The following is a 19251-nucleotide window of genomic DNA, read 5'->3' on the forward strand; positions in this document are numbered from 1 at the left end:
AAATAATAAATTTAAAAAAAAGTAATAAAAATTAACCTAATTCAACCAATTTACTAATTTTTTATTTATTTTGCTTTTTTTATCCAATCAAATGGATTAAATGATCGAGTTTCGGTTAATTAACTTATGAGTTGAACCGACCGGTTCAATTGGAAGCATGGGTATAGATCCCTTTCCAAATTGCAGGAAGAGCATATGCCCATAACATAATAAGCAATAAAGACTAAAGTTTATTTCTCCTTATCAAAACGAATCCATTGTGCGTATGGTCCAAAAATTATTCTATCTTGATCATGAAGCTAAACCTAAACAATAACAACACATGACTATGACTACACATATCACCTATAAATAAATTGAACCTTACTACAGAACAATCCATTCAATATCACAACACAACACAAACACACCAACATCATCATCAAAAGGCCATGGCATCTCGCTTGAGAATGCTCATTGCAGAGCTCGAAGCCGAGGAACGAGCACAGAAGGGTGGAAACTCGTTCGCCAACCATGGCAACGGGAACCAGAACTATGCTGCTCCAAACACCAACAATGGTGCGTACTCTGGTAACGGTAACAGCCACCACATCACCAACAATCATGGTTCTGGCCCTACCATTAATAACAGTGGCCAATTCAATGGACATGGAAATGGTGGCTTCTTCCATGGTAACTTTGATGCCTCCACAAGGAACTACGGCTTTTAATCGTCCATATATGGATCTAAGCTTCTCATCTGCGCCATTATCGACATGATTATCACTATGTTGTCCTTAATTATGTTGTAACCATAATAATTAAAAACATTGAACTGCATGCATGCTTGGAGCAGCAGCTTTAATTTCTAATGTGCAATCAATAACTTAAATTCTAGAAATATATATGATAGATATTTCCTCTATGTTTTTATAGTAAGAAAAATACTTATCATCTAATGTTTATAAAGCTAATAAAATTATTAAAATAAAAAAAGGTCTTAGAATTCAGCAAATTTTAGTAATTTTGGCTAGTAATTAATCATTATAAATATTAAATTGTCCTTTAACAAATAAATTTAATTTTGTGTGCAAATTTTGTTAAATGTGGTCATATGGGTGCAACTTTTGTTAATCTATATGTATAAATTCTGATAAATATAAGTATAAATTATTTTATGTATGTAAGTTTCTGTAAATATGAATATAAACTAATGCTAGATGAATATTAATCATATTGATCTAAAATAATAATATTTATTAGTCATATAGTATTGTTAAAGAAAAAATAAAACTAACATTATATGTTTATAAAAGATAAATTTTTTACTTGATAAAAATATCTAAATACTAAAAAATTATTCTAAATTTTCAAATTCAATTTTACTGCTTAAAAACATAAATGTTTAATTATTCTTTTGATTCCTATATATAGTTTTACCAAATTTTTAATTAGGTTCTTATTTTTTTTTCTTTTCAATTGGATTCCTATACTGTTTTAAATTTTGTAATTAGGTCCTTTTTATATCAAAAACATTAAAATTAACATAATATTTCTCTTAAAATTTATGCGGTCAAAGATCTAGTTAAGTTTTTAATTATAAATATCTTCAATTAATTCTAACATTTTTTATACTAAAAAAGATCTAATTATAAAATTTAGAGCAGTATAGGAACCTAATTAAAAAAAAAGTATATAATCCTAATTAAAAATTTAGTGAAATTATAAGACTAACAAAATAATTAAACCAAACATATACCCAAAAGAGTTGACAAGTGAACTTGAGAGTTTGACAACTATGTTGTGGCGGTCTCAAGAGGATTTGCTTGGCAAGGTGGACTTTAGGCATAGCTACGAAATATGGACACTTCGCTGAATTACGATGTCCACGTGTCGGACACACTTCGCACATGACACTCATCTGACACATGTGTCTGGTGTGTCCAACCGTGTTTTAATAATAAAAAAATTCTTCTCCAGACATACTTGGGCACACCTAAATACCATTATGTGTTAGCTACCGAGGGACTGTCCAGGGTTAGTTATTGGACATGTCGGGTTTGACAGTATAACCGACAGATGAGCTCATTGGTCATAGGGCAGACATACATCATATACATTTGTGTGTATTATTTTGGTATGCATCTTGTAATTGGTTTGCCTTCTTGATTAAATGTATCCATACGCAACTTGATCTAAATGCTTTATCTGTTCTCTTTCTCTCTCTTTGTATTCCTTGTATTATTTTGTCTATGTTTGTATAACTGAGAGATCCTTCATGCTGGTAGTGGTGACGCTGAGGGTTGTTTTGGATGAGAATATGATGATTAACGGTTTGTGGTTAAATGAGTTTTGTCACCGAAATTACTGAGTTAGAACCATTATGATAATGAGAAGATTTATGATTTGTATTAAGAGCAATTGGGAATCTGAGATCATTTATTAGTTGAGATTTAGTTTCTAATTACCCTGTTTGGTTTAGAAAGGACCCTAGGCTTGAACTTTAGGTTGATTGGAGTATAGGATCACCTAGTGGGTTCATATCGTTTTACATCGTCTCTATTTGGAATTGTTACCCTACTGAGAATTCAAAAGAATGATGTTCTTACCGTGTTGGAAATTATTTATTTTACAGATGCAGGACGTGAAGCACATTTTTGAGTGTGTTAGATTCTCTCTGGAAAGAGAAGATTTCATCTTGGAACTTGTATATTTTGCACTTAACTATATTTGTTCTCCACTTTTAATTTTAATTTGTATATCCCTCTTGGAGTTTGATTATAGAGAAACACGATTTATATTTATGCTTTTGTTGTACTTTTGGACTGTATATATTTCCAGTTGGCATTTGCTTCACGGGTTGAGGCTATATATTCCTTTGTCTCTATAATTTACTCTATCTGCGTTCATCGTTTTATTTTGAGCGTGATGCGATTCTTCTTTTCATTTACCTTTGTTTTCAAGGCTCCTAGTTAACATATTCTTCATATATATATATAATTATTTTGCTTTTAGACATCGTAATGCCTCGCCACCTCTAATTTATGACTTAAACATGAAACTCTGTGTGGCAGAATATTATATTATGGTATCAAAGTAGTTCATTTCCATAGAGCCTGTGGAACAAACTGACTATGCTTCAGAGATACTCTGCATTGTGTGTAAATGCTATTTAGGATATCTACTTGACAAACATAGCATGTTCATGATAATAGTTTTGGGACTTTGAAGCACTAGACTTGAGATATTGAGATTGATCACCTTAATATCAATTGTTCGGTGTGGACAAGACCCAAATGGCGTCTTGTGGACGTGAGTGAGATTATCCGATTGATTTTTGTGGCCGCTCTATAGAATATAACTGCTGCTATACAAGCTACTACTGATAGGCTGGGATAAGTTGAAAATGGAAATAGAGACAGAAATAGATCTGGTAGTAAAGATAACTAAGGAGTTAGAGTTTATGCAGCTGAAGTAGGGTTCTATGACAGTGGCAGAATACACCAACAAATTTAAGAAACTATGATGGTTCTCGAGGGTGTGTCAATGTGCTCCGAAAGGCTACGGAGAATGAAAATGTATTAAATATGAAAGTGGTTTTCGGAGTGATAAATGAGTGCCGTTGTGCCTATGGAGATCTGAATCTTCTCCGAGTTAGTGAATAAGAGCAGGGTAGTTGAGGATTACTCGAGAAAGGCTGCTTTGGCGAAAGGGGATTGCTGAGAGCTCTATAAGATGGACCAAGACAAGGGTTATGCAGCGAGAGGTCAGAATTTCAAAAGAGGCGGTCGTGCACCTCAATACAACCAAGGCCAAAACAACTTTCGAAAGAGCAATAACAACAATTACTGAGAAAGAGGAAGAGGGAAGCAAGTTCAAGTTCCTCACAATGATTTGACCATTAGGAGGTGTGACAGTTATCATCATGATACTCCGTGTAGAGTTGGTTTAGACTTATGCTACTCGTGTGGTGGAACTGAGCACATGTCATGAAATTGTCTGAAGAGAAACTGCGGATGGTGCTACTAGGTCTGACATGCTGATCAGAGGTAACTATGAAATTGGTAACAAGATTTTAACTATTTTATATGATACTGGGACGTCACATTCATTTATATCCTTTGAGAAAGCTAATGAATTGGGGTTTAAAATATCTGAGTTAGCCTATGATTTACATGTGGATACTCCAGCCTCTAAGGTTGTGATAAGTAGTCTTGGTTGTCAACAAGTACCCTTTCAAATTGAAAGCATATAGTTTATTCATGATTTGATATGTTTGCCACTGAATGCACTTGACCTGATTTTGGGTTTGGACTAGTTGTCAAAATACCATGTGTTATTAGACTGTTTTGAGTGTTTAGTTCAATTTATGTCTGATGGGTCAGAAGGGCCGATTATAGCAAAGGGTTATTATTTAAATTCAGTTGTGGTGAACTGTAGTGGGAGTGAATGTCAGGAATTTGTACTGTTAGCTGCGAGTTCGTCGGGAGATGAGCAGAATTTAAGTCAGATTTCTGTAGTAAGTGAATTTCCAGAAGTATTTTCCAAAGATATACCTGAATTTTCCCTCCTCGAGAAAGAGTTTGCAATAGAGTTAATGCCTGAAGTAGGACCAATTTCAATTGTGCCTTAAAGGATATCGCCGCTAGAGCTAGCGGAACTTAAAGTTCAGCTGAAATAGCTTATGGAAAAGAGTTTTATCCGTCCAAGTATTTCTCCGTGGAGAGCACCAGTTTTATTGGTGAAGAAGAAGGATGGCAACATGTGCTTGTGTGTGGACTATAGACAATTAAACAAGGTGACGGTGAAGAACAAATATCCTTTACCGAGAATTGATGACCTGATGGATAAGTTGCAAAGAGCCGGAGTTTTCTCTAAGATCGATTTAAGGTCCGGTTATCACCAGATAAGGGTGAGAGAGGAAGATATCCCCCAAAACAGCTTTCAAAACTTGCTATGGTTACTATGAGTACACTGTGATGTCTTTTGGGTTAACGAATGCCCCTATTGTATTTATGGATTACATGAACAGAGTATTCCGACCCTTTCTAGATAAATTTGTTGTTGTGTTCATCGATGATATCCTTATTATTCTAAGAATGCAGAGGAACACGCGGAACACTTGCGAATAATGTTGCAGATTCTGAAGGAGAGGAAGCTTTATGCAAAGCTTTCCGAGTGTGACTTCTTGAAGGAAGAGGTAAAATTTTTGGGACATGTGGTAAGCCAAAATGGAATAGCTGTGGTTCTCACTAAGGTTGAGGTGGTGAAAGAATGGAAACGGCCTACATCTGTGATAGAAGTGCGAAGTTTCTTGGAATTAGTTGGTTACTACAAAAAATTCATTAATGATTTTTCACAGATTACATTAACGATGACCAGGTTAACTCGCAAGGATGCACCTTTTGTGTGGATGCTTGAATGTGAGGAAAGTTTCAAAACTCTGAAGGATATGATAACTACAGCACTTGTACTTGTGTTGCCTGAATCCTATGAGCCGTTTAAGGTTTATTGTGATACTTCGTTAAAGGGTCTAGGGTGTCTGCTGATGCAACACCAGAATATTGTGGCTTATGCTTCGCGACAGCTAAGGCCACACGAAGTAAATTATCCGACTCACGAGCTGAAAATTTGTGAAGTAAATTATTCGAAATATTGGAGACACTATCTATACGGAGTAAAGTTTCAAGTCTTCTCTGATCATAAAAGCTTAAAATACCTCTTTGATCAGAAAGATCATAATATGCGCCAAAGGAGGTGGATGGAGCTACTGAAGGATTATGACTTTGAATTGAACTACCACTAATGTAGTGGCAGATGCGTTGAGCAGAAAATTTTTAAACTTTTCTTGGATGATGATTAAGAAAGAGGAGTTACTGAGAAAGTTTGCAGATCTTAACTTGGGTGTTAGAGAGGTGGTTGGGAGTGTATGCTTGAACCAGCTGCACATTTCTAGTAATTTTAAGACTGAAATTCAAAAAACTCACCAGGATAATCAGAAGTTACAGAAGATGCTGCAAGTGATTGGATAGAAGAAACAAAAAGAGGTTACCCAAGACAAAGAGGGGATTTAGAGGTATAAAGGAAGGATTTATGTGCAAATATGGGAGAGTTGAAACAAGAAGTGTTGTCAGAAGCTCACAAGAGCAGATTTTTAATCCACCCAAGAACAACTAAGATGTATCATAACTTGAAGGCGATGTTCTGGTGGCCATGAATGAAGAATGACATGGCGGTACACGTGTCTAAATGTTTGACTTGTCAAAAAATAAAAATTAAACACTAAAAGTCATCCGAGACATTGCAACCTTTGGAGATTCCCCAGTTGAAGTGGGAAGGTATTGCCATAGATTTCATGTCAGATTTGCCGAGGACTAGAGTAGATTTTGATGCGGTATGGGTAATTGCTGACAGATTAACAAAGTCCGCTCATTTCTTGCCTATCCATATGACTTATACTTTGGAGGAGTTGGCGATGCTATACATTAAGAAGATTGTGAGATTGTATGGTGTGCCTATGACTATGGTGTTAGATAGAGATCCTCATTTCACTTCAGAATTTTGGAGAGCTTTTCAGAATGTGTTCGGAACTCAATTGTGCCTAAACACAATGTACCATCCTCAAACCAATGGCCAATCGGAGAGAATGATACAAATGCTAGAGGATATGTTGAGAGCTTGTGTGTTGGACAAACCGATAAGTTGGGATCATTATATGCCACTAGTAGAGTTTGCATACAACAACAGTTACCATGCGAGCATCGGAATGGTTTCGTATGAGGCTCTATATGGGAGAAAATGTCAATCTTCATTATGTTGGCATGGGTCAGAGAATTGAGTTTGCTGGGGCCTGAATTAGTGTCTAAGACGACAAAACAAATTAAAAGAATTCAAGCTAGAGTCCTCATGGCACAAAGTTGTCAGAAAAGTTACACGGATTGGCGGCGAAAGCTATTAGACTTTGATGAAGATGATCATGTGTTTCTGGGAGTTACACCAACTAGGGATATCGGAAGAGCGATAAAAACAAAGAAGTTGAACCCCTGTTACATTGGTCTGTTTCAAATCCTGAAGAGGAATGGGCCAGTGGCGTATCAGATGGCTTTATCGCCACATCTTTCGAACCTGCATGACATATTTCATGTTTTGCAACTTTGGAAGTATACTTCTGATGTAACTCTCATGTTCTTGAGCTCGAGTCAGTTCAGTTGAAAGAAAATTTGATGTTTCAAGTGGTTTCGGTCAGAATTGATGATATCAGTATCAAGCGACTGTGGTAAAGGAAGTTCTTTGGTGAAAGTTACTTAGAGTTGGGTCAGAGTGGAGGAGCATACATGGAAGCTTGAGTCAAACATGATGAAAGATTATCCTCACCTGTTTACAGGTAATTGTCGTGAAATTTTGAAGACAAAATTTCTAATTATGTGGGTAGGATGTAAACCCTGGTTAATTAATGAATAATTAACTAATAAATTAACTATAAATCAAAGGAGTTAAGAAATTAAATTTTCATAGTTAGGAAAAATAAAAATAATTAGAGTACAAATTAGAACGCTAATCTTAAATATTTTGCAAAACAAGTGAACCAAGCCCAAATTGGGCCAAGTCCACAAACATAGCACCCTCAACATAGTAAAAGTTTAGCCACACACCCCATTCATTAAACACCATCACCACAAGAAGGGAAAAGAGAAGGGGAAGAACATGCCCTAAGTGCACCATTCACCCACATACAAAAATCCACATAACTTTTGATCTGGAGTTCCGATTGGTGAGCCGTTTATGGCCACACATTCGTCTCAAAATTCTCTTCAATTCTATTTGAACAAAGTAGTAAGAAACTCGAAATTTATTGTCCAATTTTCCCTCTTCATTAATTTCGCATTTTTGGTTTGAATTTTGAGAAAATCTCAAATTTTTTATTTTTAGGGGGACTCAATCGTGAGTTCTAGCAGAATTTTGAATAAATATTACAATAATAAGGTAAAGAACCTTTTTCCTTTGATCTTTCATGAATTTGTGTTATAAACTTAGTGTGAATGTGGTGAAAATTGAATGTGGTTAGATGAAATTGGTTTGGGTTAGCTTGCATTGGTGTGGAATGGATTAGTTTGGTGTAAATTTGGTGCAGAATTGAGTGGAGGATCGCTTTAATGTGGCATTGGTGGAGATTGAGCTGGTGATGAAGGTGGAAAATTTCCGGAGAGGAGCTTTACGAGGTTGAGATCGCCGTCTAAAAGGTATGGGTTTTAGTTTCGAGTAGGCATTATGTAAGATTATGTGAATGTCTAGGTTAATTACCCCTAAAATAGTATTGAATGGAATTTGTTTGATGTTGTGTTAATTGGTGGTGAATTGTGAATTGAGTGGTTATTGAGTTGAATTGAATATAATTTGTGATATTGTTGATTATGATGTCAATTGGTATGAAAAATTGGGTTGGAGGCCGAGATAGATAGGGTGAGATGTCCCCTATGAGGTAAGTCACGATAAGTAATGAATGTGCCATGAGTGAATTATTGTTAGATTGATGAAGATTTAGATGTATGAGTGTTATGCAAAAGGTTGAGAGTGGACCTAGTTAATGAACTATGTTAAATGAGTTAAAATTGTTGTGGTTAGGTTTGGAATAGTTGAGACTTAATGATTGAGTATTTGGCATGTTTAAAAATGGTAATTGAGTGATTTGAACCAAGTTGGATTTGAGAATTTGTCAAAATGAACATTGTGCAATATTTGGTAAAAATGAGTTTTTTTGACCAATTTTGACGGGTCATAACGTGGCCCTTAAAGTTTGGATTATGATGAAATTTATTTTAAATTAAAGGTGGTAATGAGAGCTTTAAAATGAATTAAGAATAATGGAAAAAATGAATTTTGTAGAAGAAGTTATGAATGATTAAAAATTAGTATTTTAAATTGAATTCTGAGAGTTTGTTAAAAACTAAAATTTCTGGTATGCGTGTCCACGCACACTATGGTGCGTGTGCACGGAACAGAACGGGTAATAATGCTCATGCGTATGCACGAGGGGTATACGTACACATGCCTAGAAATTTTACAAGTTGTTCATATGCATAGGGGTTATGCGTACGCACAAAATTGAAATTGCGTTTAGGTGCGTGCGTACGCACAAGGGTGGTGTGTATGCACAAGCCCTGTTTTCACACTTGAATTTTGTTTTTAACTGTATGGCTTTTCTGACAAACTTATAAACTTCCGTAATCCCTAATTAAGGTCCAACAACTTGGTTTTAGGCTTGAAAATGAGTGTGAACCTATAGATCGGATTAGATTGACATTTTGGATGAGATTGTGGACTTGAGCTAATGAATATTGATGAAAGCCTGTAAGTAATGAGTTTACTGAATAATGAATTGAGATAAGACATGAATGATGAGATTAACGATGACTGAGTATGGCCAGATTGGCTGAGATGGCAAGGTTTAAGTGATATCCCACTTGTGTATTATTCGAGTATCTGCTTATTGACGAGGTCTGGATATTATCCTGCTTGCGTGAAGAATTGAATATGGAATATTGATTGATATGATGCCTCTTTGGGTAGATGCAAGGGTGTAGTTTGCCCCCACTTACTCTGGATTGAGGATTGAGACTCCCTAGATAGATGTTGTGGTTCGTCCCACTTGTTCCAGGTTGAAACTTGACGAAGATAAAGAAGAAGATGACGATGATAACGTAAAGCCCGCGCGTATAATCACGCTATTTCAATGAGTAATTTTTGTTGGTATTGAATCTACTTTGTTGAACTTGAATGGTAATAATATTTTGATGTATAGCAAATCTGATAATGTAATGCATAATAATTTAAAATTATTATATTTATATTTTTTAATTATTATTTATTTTATTTTGTATTTTTTAATTACTACTGGAATAATTAAACAATATTAGATATAATAAATATATAATTATTATAATTAAATATTAAGTTAAATAAAATAATTTTATTATCTTCTTATTAATTATTACTGTTAAATAATTACACTCTAGTCAGTGGCGGAACTTGAAACAAAATTTTGGGGGGTCAGATAGAAGATAATTGTCAATATGCTTTTGACATGGACCAATTTAAGATAAGCTCGTCTAACCTCATCTCTCTGATTTGGGTGATATTGCCAAATTTAAAGTCATTTTCTAGGGTCTCGTTCCAAAGAATTAAGGTCAAACTCATCAGATGTAACTCTTTGAACTTTTGAAGGTTGTATCTCACTTTCTTCATTATTCATTAAAGTAAAAAAAAAACTATCTACAGATATTGATATTGTAAAATTTATATGTTCTCCTTCTTGAATATTGGTCTTCCTCTTAAAAATACATCAATTTTTTAATTTTTCATGATTATTTTATATAAAAATTTGAATATATATCCTGTAAAATATGTAAAAAAAAAGTTAGAAGGACAAATATTAAAATTTATAATATTTATTTAATTTTTCATTAATTTATACAAATACAATAATATCAATACTTATTGAATATTTTAATATTTTTTATCATATAAAATTAAATTAAATAAACAGTAAAATATAAAATAATATTAAATTATATAAATAAAAAATACCTAATTTTTTATATTTGAACTCAAAGGTAGAGGGAGTATTGCTTATTAAATAGAGAGCTGCGAAATGTGAATACACTCAATTCAGTCCAAATCCAATAAGGTTTGAATGTTTAAAATTAAAAACTATTGTGCAGTAAAAACAAGAGATGAAGATTGAACTTTAGTATTTTAAGTTATAGTAAAGTATTTGAGCCAACTGAACTATTTTTTATTTTCTAAAAAAATACTACTAATTTTTTTTAACAAAAATTTGAGGGATCATGACTCTCCTTATCTTAATTAAGCTCCGTCCCTAACTCTAGTTAAGTTAGGGATAGATCACATTAATTCATACTAAAAAAAATAATAATATCACTCCTATTTTTTATAATGTAACTTGACAAATGACTTTTTTATGTTTATATAAATTTGTAAAAAAAAAAAAGTAGTATTATCAAAATAAGAATAACAATATCCAATCTATTCCCTAATAATTATTCTTGATTTTAATTAGTTGTCTATTCTTAAAATTTTATTTGTTTTACAAATAATTGTCCGCTTAGTAAATTAATAATAACGCGACCTTAAATTTCTTTTTAGCTATACCCATATATCAATGAATCAGAAAGAATAAAATGAAAACAAAATAAGAGCACTTGCTAGTTTTAAGGATAGACCATTGTATAAATTAATTTTAAATTTATTTCAATATCTATTTGAATTAAAATTAAAAAATTATAAGTGAATAGTTAATTAAAAGCAAAAGGAATAATTAATTATTACTAAGATAAGTATAACTAATATACTAATCATATGGCAGCGTGAGATTCTGATTGTGCAAGGAAATTCCCACATGAAGGTTGCGTAAACCCCACATATATAGTTAAGAATCAAGCTGCTCTAATCACTTTAATTTTATTAAGTTCATATATAATAAAATTATAAATTTAATAATAATTAATTTTTCATTTTATCAGTTTATTAACCATTTTACTTTAAAATATCTTTTTTCTATTGCTAAAACCTCTTTGTAGATGGAGAACCCATCTAGATAGCTAGAACATGTTCTGTTCTCAAAAAATAAGAGGGTAAGGGAATTAAAAGAGGAAACAAGAAACATAGTTTTAAAAATTAAATTGGTCATTAAAATAATAAAATTAAATATTAAATAAAGTGATCTTTTTAGTTTGGATTTGAATTATCTAAATTTTGAATTTTACTTTAGAGAATAAAATGTGATCTCTTACCATTTATTTCATAGGTGAGACAAAAAAAATATGAAAGAGAAACTATTCAAGAGTGAGAGATCACATTTTACTTTATAAAGTAAAAATTTAAAATTTAGAGAATCTAAATTCTTTTAGTTTTATTCGATTTTTGCCAAAAAAAAAAATAGGTTTGTTCAAGTTCACCGTAATCGGTTTTTTGCTATAAATCAAACTGATCCAGGGACTTATTCTTTATTAATTAATTTAATTGAATTAGCCGGTTTAGTCCGAATCTCAAAAAAAAGGAAATATATATTTAACCCGTTGTCGAATTTGTTAGTAATCACTTCGCCCCTACCTATTCGGAGCGGAATAATTATCCATCCCGGTGTGGGCGAATTTTTAACGAAGCAGGATCTTATGCGGGACGGAGCAGATTTAGGTAATACCCGCTCCTATATATATATAATATACACTACCAAAAAAAAAACATTGAATACCATCATATTACCATTGAATTTAGCATCGTACATTAACGTTGCCTTTACCGACAAATTTATCAACGATTTTGACATAAAATTCGTTAGACCAAACAGTTACCGGTGGATTCCGATTTCTGACTGTAAATCTGTCGGTAGTACTTGGAGGAAAATAAGGGAAATAGGCGCGAAATATTGCGTCGGATTTACCGTCGGAGAAAGCCGTCGATAAACTCATTTTAGTGAAACGTTGTGTTTTGGTCATTCGCAACGAGTTGCCGTCAGATTTATCCTCGGGTAATAAGCCCTAAAATTCAAAGTGCGAACCTCTCTCCCCCTTCAATTCAAAACTACTCTCTCTCTCTCTAACCGCTCTTCTCCCTTTCTATCTCTAGCCGCGTCTCAACCCCACCGACACTGTCAGCCCCATCGTCGCCGCCGACGACGCCTCCCTCCTCTCCTTGTACCTCCTGTTTGCCACGACATCTCCATTGCACCAGCCATTACGAACCCTAGTCTCTGTTGCAGCCACTCTTCTCACCACCGACGAGTGTCATTTTTTGTGTCGCCAGCTTTGTCATCTGCCGCCAGGTTTGTCAACGTCCATCAAGGTCCAGGTTAGTGAGGTTCCACCAATTTTTATTATCTTAAATCTAATTTGTATATTTTTCTGCTATTTGTTTTGCTATTGTTCTGCTATTTTTCTAAAAATTCTTTTTGTTTAAAAAAAGAATGAAAGTATAAGCCTTTGACCTATGAGGTAGATGGATTGGTTTTATGTTAAGATTTTGTGTTTATGAATGATTATAGAGATTAGAAAGAATATGCTGCATAATTTGAACGGTTATAAATTATTGATTGTTTCATTTTTTGTTCTTTCTTCATCTTAAATTTGTTGATGATTGTAACCTTACATCATAACATGTAGAGTGCAGTTTTAATTCATGCTTCTTGAAAAAAAATTGTTGAAATTTGAAATGGACCATTCATCCATTCATTTTGAGCTACCCATTTTTCAATATGTATTAATATAATATTAGCATTATGTATAATATTACATCTAAGTCTAAATTGCTGATGTTTACAAGAAAAATGTGTTATATTAAACTGTCTGTTGTGTGTGGTAATGGTATTTAATTATCTAAGTCTAAGGGCATTTTTGGTTGCGGATAAAAGTGGAGTGAAATACCTATAAAAAGATGGGCTAAAAAATTTTTCATGGATGAGTTTCATTGTGTAGATTTTACCTAAAAAGTTCCTCCATGAAGTTTTTCACTATCCAACAGAATATAGCTTATCCAGTTCCATTCAATTTGCAATAGTTTTACCATGTTATACTTTTATTGTTATTGCATTCCTCCATTGCTTTAATCATGTGTAGTTTCAAAGCCATGTTCTTATCATTTAGTCCAACAATTTTGATATTTAGTAGAAAATTTATGTCTTACTATTCTGCGCGATATTATAATAACTTCATCAATTCAAAACAGCCATTTCCATGCTCCTCTCTTTTACCTAGTCAAATATTTTACAATGCTCTTCTTTGATTGAAATTTTATTTCCACTTCGAGTAACTAATATAGTAATATGAAATCACATATGTAAAAGGTGTTTTTTATTAAACCAAATAATTTATTATGTGCTGACTGATGCTGTGAGTTGAGATTGGTTGGATTTGTAGAACCATAAAAGTGGTTATATGTCTAATTTTAGGGGAGGTTATTTCCAATTTTTTTTGGAGAGTTTTATTGAATGATTCGAATAGTTAATATGTACTGATTAGTGTTAATAATACATTCTTTTTGCAGACATGACGACAGGTAGCAGAGGTAGACCGAGTGGATCTCATGGTCGTGGTAGAGGAAACGTTTCCACCGAATCCCTGCGACTGTTCATTTGTCGCCCTATACCCCGACTATCCCGTCGACCCCTGTGACATCACAGGCAGGTCCACCAGACCAATAGTTCATCATGGTCTCAAACCCGAACTACGTGCCTCCTTCTGCTACGTCCTCTGGAGATCCAGCGACAGAGCCCATGGTGGGTGATTCCTCCATTGGCCCCCAACAAGATGTCCCTCCACCATTGTTCATCATCTGACTGAGGATTTGGCCCAATGGCATGTAAGCTTGAGTATATACAATTTTTTAATCTTAATTTTGTTAATCTTAAGTTTATGCATTTCTATGTGTTTAGGTTTTTTCTAATATGGGTGGGTCGGTGACCTTCATGATGATGAAGAGTAGATTGGTAAGAATGTTATCATTGTTTAATTTTTAAGTAGTTACATGAATTAGTTGGTTAATTTGTTTATTTATTTTATTGGTTGATATATTAATTTGTAGTCTAAGTCATTGGACCGTGAGACGACACTGGCAGAGACCTTCAAGTATATCCATACTTTGAAAGTCAACAAGGAGAGATTTGCTAATGAGCAGTCTGCAGCCCATTATGTGAGTTTAAATGAATCCAAACTTTCAAATTTATTTTGTTTAAGTTAATAAATTGTTATCCTAATCACGACGTGTGTGACACAGAAGGATTACACATAGAGGTTGGAGGTCGCGACCAAGTAATCTCATCTGCCTAGTGGGAACGACGAAGCTGTCTCTGAGACATCAGTGGTAAATCCTGATAAGATTTGGGTTCGTTCTTCGCCAGTGACTTCTGCAACTCCACGTTGGCAACTTCCTTTGCCTCTGCTACTAGTAGCCCCGCCAATCCCTAGAAAATTGTCGACTTGAGGGAGGAGGTGCATAAGCTGACACAAGAGCTTCACCAGCAAGCGAAGCAGTTTGAGCAAAGGTACAACGACCTTCTTGCACGTGTTGGAGGAGCTGTTGCTATCAGCTCGGACTTGACAGAGAAGGTGGAGCAGATAGATCGGTTGTGAGAGCAGATGAAGGCGTACAATCAGCAGATGCGCACTGGAGTCAGCGGCACTGGAGGTAGCGGCAACGCTTCTAGTGGGGCACCGACGTTAGCACTTATTCCACCGCTTCAGCTGGGGGACCACGACAACGACGACGACGATTACCGGGTTCTTAAGTCGTTAGTGTTTTATTATTTTTTTTGTTTGTCTACTTCATTGTATCTACTTCTGTGATATTTTATTGTATTCAGACTATTTATTTTTAATAAAATAATTTGTTAATTTTTGCTAATATTAGATTTTTGCTATCTATTTTGTTAACAAGCAAGACTTTTAATTTGACTGCTAATTGTGGCTTAACTATTGATTCGGGTGGGTTTCGTGAAAAATAGATTAAGTGAAAAATAATAGTTAAGGTGAGAGATTAGGGGTAAGTAAACTTGTGAGGAAGACACTTCTGTTAATGGCAAATAAACAATACAAGAACTAATAGTGAGGAAGAGAGGTGGAGAACAAGTGTTGAGACCTCTACTAATGTCACAAGAGGATGAATGAGCTTTGTTTAAAGTGGACAGGAATGGTTTACAGAGAAGAGAAGCTCTCAGAAGAGGATGAAGGTGAAGGTGAAAGTAAAGGATGAAAAAGGTTTCAAGGTCTGTGAAGAAGAAGATGATCAAGGTGAAAGTGAAAAGTGAGAGTGAAGGATGAAGGATGAAGGATGAAGGATGCTTTACAGAGGTGGCTTGAGGTCCTTTTTATAGTGTAAAACCATGATGAAGAGGGCACCCCTTGGCCAATGGTTTTAGTCTGACATTTGGTTTACTGTTCTTTCCAAAATATCTTTAGGTATTTGGGATCATCTCAAGTCTTGTCAACTGAAAAGGGTAGGAAGTTGATTCCCACACGTTAAACTAAAGTTCCTGACATGTGACATTAGTGAAGGGACATTTAGTTTGATTTTCTTTCAACTAGATGACACCTTTACACTCCAAATCCAACCAATCCACTTCCACCAATATAGTTCCTACTGAAGAGAAATTCAACTCCTCAAGGTGTTATTTTGGGTTCCATCCTTTTAGCCCAATACCTTTAGGAGGAACTTAACTCTTTTTTGACCATGTTTGTAGGTCATTATAAAAATAATTATGTACAAAAAATGTTTATATTTTTAGTACACAATCAACTATGCAAAAAAAAAATAAAAAATAAAAAATAAAAAATACTACCATCGGATAAATCCAACGATAACTTGGCACCTAAACACGTGAAATGGCGCCAAAGTTACCGTCGGATTAATCCGACGGTAATTATCAACTCAGTCTCGACAAATTCATTGAAAATACCAACGAAAAATTCGCCGGTAATTAGCGTTAGATGAAAAGAATCCTCCGATAAGAAATTTTCAGTGGCATTTATACCATCAATTCTAGGACGACGGTAAATTTATTACCGGTGGATAGGGGTGTTCGCAGTGCGGTTTGGATCGGTTTTGAGTCAAAACTTCATCCGATCCGAACACTAATTTTACTTGCGGTGCGGTTTGGATTGGATGATGTTTTAAAAAAAATCCGATCCGATCCGATCCAATTTCAAGCGGTTTGGATTGGATTGGATTTGCGGTTTTGTAAATTAAAAAAATTAAATACATATAACAAGTCTTAACATCAAATTTTAAATAATTAACAATGACATAATAAGTCTCAACAATATCTTAAAAAACTAACGATAACATAACATAGAAATAAAATTATAGGTTAGTTAAAATAAATAATAAATAACATTTTGAACATAAACTATTTATTAAATAATAATAATACATGAATAATATAAAAATCTATAAAAAATTGAACATGTTATAAGTATAATTATAAATATAATAATAAAATAATAATATTCTAGTACATTATGCGGTTTGGATTGGATTGGATCGGTTTTGAAAAGTAGATCCAAAATCCGATCCGATCCAGCGGTTTGTAAAAAATAAAATCCAATCAGATCCAAATTAGTGCGGTTTTAATCGGTTTCGGTTTGGATTGGATTGGATGAGCGGTTTAATTTGGATCGGTTTGGATTTGAACACCCCTACCGGTGGATTTATTTGATAATCCAATGGTATTCAGCGTTTTTCTTGTAGTAATATATAATTTTAATAAATAATATATGTAATTATTAGTAAAATAATTAATAATATTATATTATATTTAAATTTTATTTTAATTTATGTTATACATGTGATAATGGTTATATAAATTTTAAAATTTTATTTTATTTGTTAGATTTCAATAATTATCGAAATGGATAAAGATAGGACAAATATCCATAAAAATGAATTAAAAATTAATTTTTTATTACTTATAAATAAGAATAAAATGAATTTTATGCAAATTCTTGTAGAACGGAATAAATTGGACAAAAATTTATCCCTATCCATTCTATTGCTATTCCTAGTTTAGAATTGGAGGAAAGAAAGATGTTCTTTTGGAATTGGATTTCAAAACTTAGTTACTTTTATTCTTTAACCTTTTTGAACCACAAAATATCAGTGGCAAGTGCTAATATGCTGACGACAAAAACTACACGAAAGCAAAGCCACCACACAATAAATTCCTTTTCATTATTCTTGTTGACTTATAAACAATTTGGTGAGCAGTAGGACTATTATAAATTTTATATTTGTATAAACGTAACTGTTAGAGAATGTAACTATTTATGTATTTTTGTTATTAATTTAAATTTTTAAAATAAATAATTTTATGATATAATATTAAAATTTTTATGAAAAATTTTTGTTATTTAAAAAAAACACAAAACAAATAATCTATACCAAAAAAGTTCAAATAAATTAAAAAAAAAGATTTTTATTTAAGAGGTGTTACAGATATAATAATTTATATATCTCTTTCAATCCTTTAAATTAAAAAAAGTTTTTAATAAACAAATTTTACTAAAAATATTAGGTCTAATTAATTCCAAAAATAATATCAAGAGTGTATCAAAATTCAATCATTTATTATAATTTGTTTTAATTTTGAAGAAAAATCACGGTCACCTCATGCATACCAAGCTAATATGAGGGTAACAAACTGTTAGAAAAAACTCAACAAATGTTCAAATAAGAATTTGTCTAACAGCGGAAGCACCAAAAATAATTTTTCCACAATTTATGCGATTAAATAGGCAATTCCAAAAATACTCCAATCAATAAATATAATGGCAGATATTAAATAATCAGACACTAGAATTTTAACGTGGAAACCCCCTTCTCTCCCTTCCCAAAAGAGGGACAAAAAACCCACGGGACTTAATCCAGTAAAATCTTTCACTATCAAAATAATAGGTACACAATCAGTCTTCCTAGTAGCACTAGGGCATCTCAACAATCAACAAAATACATCATCAAAAATGATAGAATTAACGTAAACTCTCCACAAAATGGGTATCTCAAATCAGGCAAAAGAGAAGACAATACAACTAACAAGTTATATCCTAATGTTCATCTCTACATCAGGAATAACATACTAAAATTTCATAAGAAATGGAGCAAGTTTACCGGTTCAATCGGATAAAAAATGGCTTGCCCTTTTCCCCAATTTATTCGTCTCCTTCGACGATGGCAGTGTTCCCTTTTTCCTTTTGTTTCAAAATGAGAGAGCCTTATTCTCTCTCTCTTCATTCCGTGGCTATGTGTAAAACCCGGTTAATTAACGGCTAATTAACCCATAAATGAGAATTTATTCTAGAAAGCCTAAAATGTAATTTTTATGGCTAAATGTGATAGAGGAGATTGAGACGAGAATTTCGGTACCAATTTTATAGAATTCGTACCAAGATTGGACCGAACGGGCCAAACCGGGCCAACCAGACCCAAAGTGGGCCTTTGGCCCAACATAACTAAACCAAAACCCTAGTTTTCAGCATTCTCTCTCCTCACTAAACACACTCACATGCTGAAAATGGAGGCCATGGAGGGAAGAACACTCTCTCAAGTTCTTTCTCTCACTTGATCTTCAAACCACCATAACTTTTGATCTAGAGCTCCGATTGCCGCTCCGTTTGCGGCCACGCGTTCACCGCGGAGAGCTCTACAAAACCCATACAATCAATCTTGAGGTAAGCCACGTTTTGCTCTTCGAAATTCCAGCCTTGTTTT

The 19251-nt window shown here is 33.6% G+C and overlaps 1 protein-coding gene across 1 annotated transcript; it reads left to right on the forward strand.

Annotated features, from left to right (window-relative positions):
- The first annotated feature begins 362 nt into the window (after nt 1–362).
- LOC130973574 (uncharacterized) lies at nt 363–904 on the forward strand. The gene has a single exon (XM_057898169.1). The coding sequence runs from the start codon at nt 432–434 to the stop codon at nt 708–710; it is 279 nt and encodes a 92-aa protein (XP_057754152.1). The 5' UTR covers nt 363–431; the 3' UTR covers nt 711–904.
- The last annotated feature ends 18347 nt before the right edge of the window (nt 905–19251 follow it).

This window comes from Arachis stenosperma, chromosome 4, assembly GCF_014773155.1.
Source record: "Arachis stenosperma cultivar V10309 chromosome 4, arast.V10309.gnm1.PFL2, whole genome shotgun sequence".
Classification (NCBI taxonomy): domain Eukaryota; kingdom Viridiplantae; phylum Streptophyta; class Magnoliopsida; order Fabales; family Fabaceae; genus Arachis; species Arachis stenosperma.

What these genes read in the sequence shown, in the direction of transcription:
- LOC130973574 (XM_057898169.1), top strand. Translation starts at nt 432, where the DNA reads ATGGCATCTCGCTTGAGAATGCTCATTGCAGAGCTCGAAGCCGAGGAA.